The 10,644-nt window shown below is 28.0% G+C and overlaps 1 protein-coding gene across 1 annotated transcript in view; it reads left to right on the plus strand.

Moving 5' to 3' along the window:
* Positions 1 to 9,478: 9,478 nt before the first annotated feature.
* Positions 9,479 to 10,644, plus strand: part of LOC104821849 — a 3,565-nt gene continuing 2,399 nt past the window's right edge. The window contains exon 1 of the mRNA XM_010552861.2: positions 9,479 to 10,137. Within this exon, the coding sequence (XP_010551163.1) occupies positions 9,590 to 10,137 (548 nt within the window). The 5' untranslated portion in view covers positions 9,479 to 9,589. The remainder of the gene's footprint in view (positions 10,138 to 10,644) is intronic.

Below are 10,644 nucleotides of genomic sequence, written 5' to 3' on the forward strand. Positions count from 1 at the left end.
TTTTCCGGCATTAAACAAGCACAAATCTCGCGGCATTAGTATAAAAAATGTCATCAAATTTGATTTTACACCGTTTCTAAAGAACAAGCATCGTCAAATTCGTCACCGTCTCACCGGACCAACCGGAGCAGAAACCGACCCTTGGTATACCGACGAGAAACGGCTGGTGCCGAGCGGTCCAAACCCTCTGCATCATTGAGAGGTTTTGTATTTTTTTTTTTAATAACCGTGATGGTTATTTTATTTTATTGTTATTTTTATTATTGTTGTTAGTATAGAGTTATTCTGTAAGTGTAACCATAATATTTGTTTCCGTTCTCTTTATATGAAAAAAGGGGGGAAAGATCAATCACATACCTTGATATTGTATTCAATTGTTCATTCTACGATACTCTCTTATATATAATTGTTAATCATTCATAAAATTGATTATCCTATTTTATCAATATGGTTCTGATTTTGTTTCTTAAATTCTTCCCTTTATTTTTATCTATATTTTGTTGATTTGAGATTCAAAACTCAAATATGCAAATATAATATATATATATATATATATAAGTACTTTAGATGAATTAATAAAAATGCTTTCGAGGATGAATGGATGAAACGGCACGCATGTCCTGCGGAAGCTGCAATGCATATTAATTATTTAATTTAGCTTATAAATAAGTCTATTGACTTAAACAATACATAGATTTCGATTCTATTTTATTTTGTTGAAATATTAAAGAAAACTATTTATATGTTTATGTGAAAGTAATGTATTTGTATAATGTTGATCTTCTCACGTACACAAAAAAAAAAAAATCTCGGTTACAACACTTTTTCAGATGGTTTGCGGTAGAACTTAATCCAACGGCTAATACTTTTTTGCATAATTAATTTTAATAATATATTTTTATATTTATTCTTTTGTAGCCTATGCGGGGCGGATCTAGGTTAGGAGGCCCCGCTCTAATTAAAAAAAATAAGTAATTTTTTAGATAATTTTTGTAAAATTATGAAAAAAATTACCATATGCCCTGGTAAAAATAGCATTTGATTCCATAAAATGATATATATAAAATCAATTCCCCTATTTATATTTTTTTCTAAGTCCGCCATATGAAAATAGACAAATATCTTCAAGTTTTCATAATATATATGTGTGTCAAACATTTTTGGAGTTCCCTAGGAACACAAAAATTATAATTTTTAAAAAAAATTTAACTAAGCATAACTAAATAAATAATTAAAATAACAAAATCTGTAAAATAGAACTAAAATCATCTATAAATTTATGAATTTCATTTCTGACATCAAATTATTGTTATGCAACAAAAAGTTGTAAATATGTCAAGTTAAAAAAATAGCACAAATGTCTACATTTATTATGGCTCTTTAAAATTTTAAAAATAAACATTATTTTTTTTCGTTATAATATTACCGCATATACCTAACAGATGTCCAAATGTCAACATAAATGTCGAGTTTGTTCACTAGTAAGTAACTGCTACGCGCATGTTAGATGGAAGCGACATGTTGTTAAAATAGGTTACCCAACCGGTTTAGTCTCAACTCTTTTGGGTATGAATGGATTTGAGTTCGGGTTGGTTTAACCCATTTAATATAATTGATTTATTAATTAACATATCTATATCTATGATATTTCTACAAAATTAATAATATTTTGTAAAATATAATTTCAATAATCAAAATGTTATTAAAATTTCAACAAAAATAGATCCACACTTTCATATATAATCTTTATCTCTTGTAAATAATACTTTACATGTTCAAATCATCTCATTATGTACCGTCTATTTGGATTTTATTCGATTTTAATTTGGATTCGGTTTTAAAATGGATTTCGTTAGATTCGGTTTTGATTGAATTTCGTTTGTTATAAAAGGATTTCATTCGATTCGGTTTTGATTTATATAGGGTTTTGTTTGATTCCATTTGGATTCGAATTCAAATTCGATTTTTATATAGGATTCTATTCCATTCGAATTTGAACATAGAATTCTATTATATTCGAATTTGATTTATTCTGTTTTTTATAGGATTCCGTTTTATTCAAATTTGATTTTTACTTATTTTAGAATTCATTTCTTATATAAGATTCCATTCGATTCAAATTTTTAGGTCGGATTATATAACGGATTTAACAAGTTATTTGGATAAATTTATCCAAACTATAAATTGTATGGGTTAAACCCATGAAATTCATTTAATTAAATAACTCAAATTTAGTTAACCATAAATTATTTATTATTATTATTATTATTATTATTATTATTATTATTATTATTAGGGGAAATCGCCATAAAAACCCTGTACTCTTTCCAGATCAATGAAAAAATCCTGTATTTTTTTCCTTACCAATTAAACCCTATACTTAGTATGATTAACCAAAAAAACCCCAAACTTATTAATAATTCACCGAAAACCCCCGACGTCTGCCAACTCAAACAAAAATGATGATGTGGCAATGACTTGGCTTCCAAGTTATGTACACATCATCAAAATTATGACACATCATCATTTTAAATAAAAATAAATAACATAATTTATTTAAATTAATTTATATATATATAAATTCACATATATATATATATTAAATATATATTAAATATAAAATTATTTATAACTAATAAAACACATATATATATATATATTATTTTTTAATATATATTGTATATATATTAGTTATAATTACTTTTATTTTAATATGCATATTAGTTATACATATATATATATGTTACATGTATAACTAATATATATACATATACATAGTATTTTTAATAGATACATTATATGTGTATGTGTTAATTATAGTTATTTTTGTTGTAATATGTATATGTATTAGTTATACTATACAATATATATATATATATTTATTGTAGTTGTAGTTATGTGTGTAATATATTGTAGTTATACATATAACATATACATATATAACTAATAGTATATGTATTAGTTATACATGTAACATATATATATACAACTAATATGCATATTAAAAGAAAAGTAATTATAACTAATATATACACTATATATTAAAAAATAATATATATACAATATATATTAACAAATAATATGTATATATATTATTTTTAATGTAATTTATAATATATATATATATATGTTTTATTAGTTATAAGTAATTTTATATTTAATATATATATATATATATATGTGAATTTATATGTATATAAATTAATTTAAATAATTATGCAATTTATTTTTGTTTGTAATGGTGATGTGTCATAATTTTGATGATGTGTACATAACTTAGAAATCAAGTTATTGTCACATCATCATTTTTATTTGAGTTGGCAGGCGCGAAGGGTTTTCGGTGAATTATTAACAAGTTTGGGGTTTTATTGGTTAATCATACCAAGTATAGGGTTTAATTGGTAAGCAACAAAATACAGAATTTTTTCGTTGACCTGGGAAGAGTACAGGGTTTTTATGGCGATATGCTCTTATTATTATTGGTTATCTTAAATCGTTTAACGGGCCAATTGACATATCTGTAGACACGAACAATGTAATTATCTGTAGAGGCATTTTGCTACATCTCTATCTTTTTAACTGTTCTTTCTAATAATGACCATCGTGCCATTGCGCCACGTAGGATTAAAAAAGTAAAGTTTCACTTTTAGAAAAATTATATGTGTTAATTTTATTTTAAAATTCGATGGGGTTGAAATTTAAACGAGAATTAAATTTTATTTTTAGAAAATGTTTGTTCTTGATTCTATTTTTAGATATTTTAATTCAGATTAAAATTTTGTCTCAATATTAAGAAAATCGTATCCATGGAATTTTATATAATATTAGATTTTGATAATATTAAATATCATTGATCGGTATGTGTAATTAATCCATGATAATTTTCATGGGCCCAAAAGCCCCCTTCTTTAATTTTATACTTATAAATAATGGGCTTTTAACGAGATTAAATTCATTATTAAAGAACATATGACACTACATTTGTTGGGCTTGTACGATTTAATTCCTTTCCTCGCAATTTTCAAAAAACGTTGAGCCTTGTGGGTCCATATAAATTTGTATTAATGGGCCCAACGTAACCAAAGATTTAGCCCAACAAAAAATCACAGTTAAATTGAATATTATATGTTTTAAAATGATAAATAATAATGAAAAATTATTTTTATGCCTTGGTAAATAATGCGTAGTGGCCTTTCTAATCTATTCATAATTTTTTTTTTGAAATTCAAAGTCAACGCTCTTGTTATTTTGGATTCTATTCCTAGATTTGTTGTCGTATCATTGTGGGAAGTAAATTTTCGAATATGCTTATATATTTTGGATACAAATATATTGAGAAATTTGGACTGTTAACTAATTAGTAATTCCCCTTCGAACACGACCCATTATATTTCTATGCCACTGTTCGATAATATCAATCATATATTATAAAATTCATTTGTGTACGTTAGGGGCTGGACTTGGGTCCTCGTCTTTTGAATCCAAATCTCAATATTTAGGATTAGATGTTTTGGATGAATTCCTATTATTTATTTTCGACCAAAATTTAAATATTTGAATCTAAATTAGAAAAAAAATGTTCTTATTTTAGAATAGAAAAACTATAATAATATATTTTTTAATATCGACAAAGATCAAGGTATTTTAGTCAATTAGTACCTAATCAGCCGATCCCATATTTTGAAATATATATATATATATATATATATATATATATATATATATATATATATGTATATATATATGTATATATATATATTTGAATTATGATATTTGTTATATAACTAACAATTACAAAAGAGGGAGGCTACCTACCACTCTTGAGATCGTGCTTCCTATCTCCCCCTTCACAAAACAACGGTTAGTGTTCGCTAACCAAATCATTTGAACCTAATGGTTATGTTCATACATTTTGATCCATTTATTAAATTCAGAATATATCTCTTCATTGACAAATATTTTTATGTTTGATGATTATCTAATTTAATTCATTTTTTTAACATAATATTGGTCTTTTGATTTATTCTGAAACCAATTTAATTTGGTTTAAAAAATATAAGATAATTTTAAAATAACACTAAAAATAAAAGATGTAGAACTCATTTAATTTAAATTTGTATAATAGATAATTTTGTTTCAGATATAAGTGTGATTCGGTCTTGTTAGAATATATTTATTATAGAAGTATACAACATTTTGTTATAAAGAGAAAGAAGACATAACTCTACATATACAACATATCATTTTATTTATTCTGATATGTTTATCATAACAAATAATTATGAATTATTTAATTTGAACTAACTATCTAAAAAATTATTAAAAATTATCAAAAGTTTCGCATCTCAGAATCATTTAAAACAATACTAATTATTCACGATTTAAAATCTAAATGACTTTGTAACATTTAATTTTTAGTCGCAAGTAAATTTAAAATATTTGATCATTTTTATATTTTCATGGTTACTATGGGTCCTCTTAATTGATTATAATATTACGATTCGTTTAAAACAAACTAATTATTAATTAGTTAAATATTTAAATAGTTAAATAGTATAAACTAGTCAAATAGTTAAATAATATAAACTATTTAAATTCAGTTATATTCATTTTCGGTTATTTTGATTATAGAAAACCTTTAATTATTCGGTTTTATATAAACTTTGGTTTGATTCAATTTGATTCGGTGTGGATTCATTTTTTTTGTTATAAAAACTCTTTTTTCACGTTTTTCGACAATGTTTTAATCGGTTTAATTTCGGTTCTTTGGATTTAAAATGATAATCGTTCAATTTTCATATAAAATTCGGTTTAATTACGATGATGTCTTATTCAGTTCGATCAAAATGGCCACCTACTGGAAACGTTTGGGGACAACATAAAGTTGTAATGACTTTGAAATAAATAAATAAATAAATGCAACTTAAGGGCACAATCAAGTAACTTGACAAGGATCATGCCGGTCAACTAACACACACATATATATATATATATATATATATATGCACATATAGAGGCATTACTTCTATTTTATTTGTGTTGCGATTCGATTTTTTATGTGTGTGTGTTTGCGGCTAAGGGTGGGCGAACAATTCGGTTCGGGTTAATCGGTCACGGTTAATTCGGGTTCGTGTATTTCAGGTTTTGAAAATTCATAATCAAACGGTTATTTAATTTTATTCGGTTCAGTTCGGTTCAGTTTCGATTTGGTTCGGTTCGGTTTTATATACTTAAAATTATAACCAAATAAAGATTCGGTTCGGTTCGGTTATAATTTATAATATTAAAAAAATTTAAAATATTTATAATAAAAAATATTCAAATATAATATAATATAAAATATCATCATGATCATCTTAATATATAAAACAAAAAAATCTAAATTTATATCATAATTTGTTTTGACGCCAAAATAACAAAATACAAATTTTAAATAAACTTTATCATTTTCAAATATGTTTATATAGACAAAAATTTGAAAATAATAAAATAATAATGAAATAAATTGAAAATAATTAAATAATAATTAAATTAAAAAAATTATACATCTCAATTTATTATATATCATAGTTATAAAACAATATCATTATGCTATTTTTTCTAATTAGATTTAACACATATCGTATATTGATTAGTGATACATAGGTGGAAACAGTTATATATATTCAGTTTATTCGGTACCATTAATTCGGATTTGGTTTATGGTTATTTCGGGTTCGGTTATTTTGGGTTTTAAAAAAATCATAACTAAACGATTATTTAATTTTATTCGTTTCGATTCAGTTCGGGTATATATCGATCGGTTCCGTTTATAAACGAAATCCCTGAATCTAATGCTCACCCCTATTTGCGCCGTATTGCATGTCGATTTATAGTCTACGTTAGGACTCCATTTGGGTTATGATTGATCGGATATATAAGTGCATGCACATGCACATATATACGTATGTAAATGTGTGTGAATTAATCGTTTAAAAAAAATGTGTGTTAATTAATCCACACACACACGCACATACATATATATATATATATATATGTGTGCGGTATAATAATTTCAATGATGGTGAGTAATCTTGAACGGAACGATTAATTACATTTCACATTAGGAAAATAGAATATGGTTGCCCTTCGGGGTCAGGTCAGATGGTTGGGAGCAGAGGCAACTCCTTGAGGTGGGGGATCGAACCTTGCCGCCTCCCTTCCCCTTATCTGCTCGTCTGTCAACCTATCATCATGGGCTGATTTACCTCATATCGTGTGTTGCAGGCTCATGCGTGTGGGCGTGGGGTTTGACCTGCAGGCGCCTAAGCCCAACTACGGTCCGAGCGTTAGATACGCCTGGTGACCAGGTCCAGTAGAATCGTTAGGCACGGATGGTGGTCAGTTCGTCTCCGTTTGTAAAGGTAGGTAGTCACAGGGATTCCCCATAGTTAAAAAAAAAATAGAATAATGGTCACATCAATATTAAGATTCTTTATTAATTGGCATACATCACAATTGCATGATTCAATTTGTTAAGTCGTACATGTATTTTTATTTACACAATGTTATCATACGAAAACGACAGACTGAGCCACGGTTGACGTGGCCATTAGGATTCCACCACAAGTTTCGCAATTTGGCCTGGCCATTTGGTGGATCCCAACATTCGATAAGATTTATTTTACGGAAAATTCCATAAAAAATTACCAAGTTTTTTTAAAATTTCCAATTCTGTAATATCTGTGAAATCGATATTCGATATATTTCACCAAGAAAAATATATTACGACGTTAACTTTCCGTTTTGATTTATGACGTCATTGCTATGCGGATGCCACACGAATACTGCGTAGATTACTACATCATTAAAATTAAATAAAATGTTGCGTTATATAAAACTTAAAATATAAACAAACATATATATACACATGCATATATATATATATACTTATATAAATACACATACATATATATGTATATATACACACACGTATACAGATTTGTATGTATGTATATATACATATATGTACAGACATATATATATCTATATGCATGTGTATATATATATGTATGAGTATTTTTTTACTTTTTTATTTTTATGGCGTGACCGTGACATTTTATTTAAATTTTAGTGATGTGATTCACGTGGCATCCATATGGTAATAATGTGGCGAATTAAAACGAAAACTGAATGTCGTATCATATTGTTAAAATAAAAATTGGATAATTATTCGAAATTTTTTATTAATTGGGGGAAATTTATAAATTGTTTTCCTTTATTTTAACAATAATAATTATTATTTTTTTGTGTTCCTTCAAATTCATACAGTGTAATCTAGTTTTCTAATTTTAAAATTTTAATATTAAAATTTATGAAAATATATTTTCATATATTTTAATTAGAAATTTTGAAAATTTTTGGACAAAACGTGTGTATAACATTTATCGGTACTAAAATTACGTGTAAATATAATTCGGTGAAATAAGGGACAAAAATTATTTAAATATAGGAAATAAAAAATAAATACGAAAAATGTATGGATATAATCTCTGATTTGTTAAAAACAGCGATTTAATTTTGTTTTAGTTTCATCATATGCTAATGTATAAACTTTAGTCTTTTATAAATTATAATAAAACTCAAACAAAATGACATATTAAAATATATATTCGATCAAATGCGATTAGATAATGGTAAACACGATCATATGACCAAATTGTAATTAATTGAAAGATAATCTTGAAAACTCTTTTATTGCGGTCTGAATTTAATCTAATTCCCCAATATATGAAGCATAATACATAGCCACACATGTGAATCGTGATAAAACTAAAATGGAATCATTGCAAATGGACCAACTTCAACATTAGAGTGGGATTTTCACGTCAATGATGGTATTACATTTGCCCCACTAAGTCCACTAATCACAAAACCACATAATTAAATAATTAAATATGCAAATGGAACCTATTTTTAATTAAAAAGGGTATTGAAACATGCAAATTGACACGAAGACAATCCAATGTGAACTTAAAAAATCGAGTTAAGGAAAGTATAGGATGAACTATACATAGAAAACATAAGTTAAATGTTTTTCTAGATCTGGTTGGTTTATTCTGATATATAAATTTTTAATTTTGATGTTTTTACTATTTCAAAGTATTTTATTCCATATTTCAAAAAAAAAATTGTTTACTTTTATGTGATGATGTATATGGAATTACCATGGTGTGGTTGATCCATGTCTCTCGCAAGCTCGTTAGGTTCCATATATATATATGTATATATATTAAGTATGTTACAAGTCAAAACAAGCAAGGAGAATTTTTTTTTTTTTGAAGAATTACGTACATAGACTTAGTTCAATTATTCTATTATTAGAGAAATATAATAAATGTGAAAAGAAATGGTCAACGCAAAGGCTACCGGATCAGCCGGTAACCTCTATCCCTCCCAGCCTCGTCTACGCGCGTGAATGTGCGTATATATATACACACGTATACATATTAACACACCACAACAAAATCCTAAAACAATTGAATGTCTTTTAGTTTTTAGTTCCAATCCACCGTAAAAAGAAGGATTTTTTAGTTTTTCCGACGAAACCATGAACGGAGCGATGCCGGAGGACGGTGGCTCCACCGCTCAGAAGCGGCTGAGCATGAGCTTCATCGTGTCTCTCATGGCGCTCTGCGCAAGGCACGCGAAGAAGATAAAGCTCAGAACCCGGAATCCCCGTCGAACCCACCTCGAGGACCACCTGAAAAGCCCGAGATTCGGAATCTCCGGCGGAAAATACGGCGGAGGAGGAGAAAGCAATGGGTGGTGCACTCCGCCCCGGTCGCCGTTCAGAGCGAGGCCGAAGGAACTATTCACCAGCTTGAGTAACAAGGCCATGACGATGGTCCGCCGGAAAAATCACGGCAAAGGAGGCGGAGCAGCGTCGGAGAAGTCTTATGCAGCGGCGGAGGAGGAGGAGGAGGAGATGGAGTACGGTGTTTGGCAAAGGGCGATATTGATGGGTGACAAATGTCAGCCGTTGGATTTCTCCGGCGTGATCTACTACGATTGCAACGGGCGGCAGGTAAAGGAGTTGCCTCCCCGTTCGCCACGTGGCAGTCCTTTGCTCCATTACCAGAACCGTTCTTTTGTCGGGTCGCCTTCGGTCACCAACTGAGACGACGTGTCGTTATTTAATTGGTCAGTTCTTTAGGAGCTACCGTGTCTTCTTTAGATTACCACACACACACAAATATATGGTTAATAAATATTGTGATATGACATGTATAAGTATAATTCATACATATGGCAATCAAAAAACAAAAAAAGTTTTGTATAAATTAGATCCGCGATTTTGTTTTTAAAAAAAAAAAGCAATTGGAATCACCAAAGACCGGCCCTCGGGTTGGCAATTGGCTTCTAAGGTTTTTGACCAGGCCTCCTCATTGTACTATTATAACACAACGAATATTTATTTGACATCCATCGCATAAATTTTTTTTTCTTCGTTCATTTTGATTTTTGAACACTCCAAATCCATATTAACCATTCGATCCTAAATGAGTATTTCTATCTATCTTTATATCTTTTATTCATATATATATATATATATATATATATATATATATATATATATATATATATCCTCTCTTTTTCCAATAA

This window comes from Tarenaya hassleriana, unplaced genomic scaffold (assembly GCF_000463585.1).
Source record: "Tarenaya hassleriana unplaced genomic scaffold, ASM46358v1 Cleome34, whole genome shotgun sequence".
Lineage (NCBI taxonomy): Eukaryota > Viridiplantae > Streptophyta > Magnoliopsida > Brassicales > Cleomaceae > Tarenaya > Tarenaya hassleriana.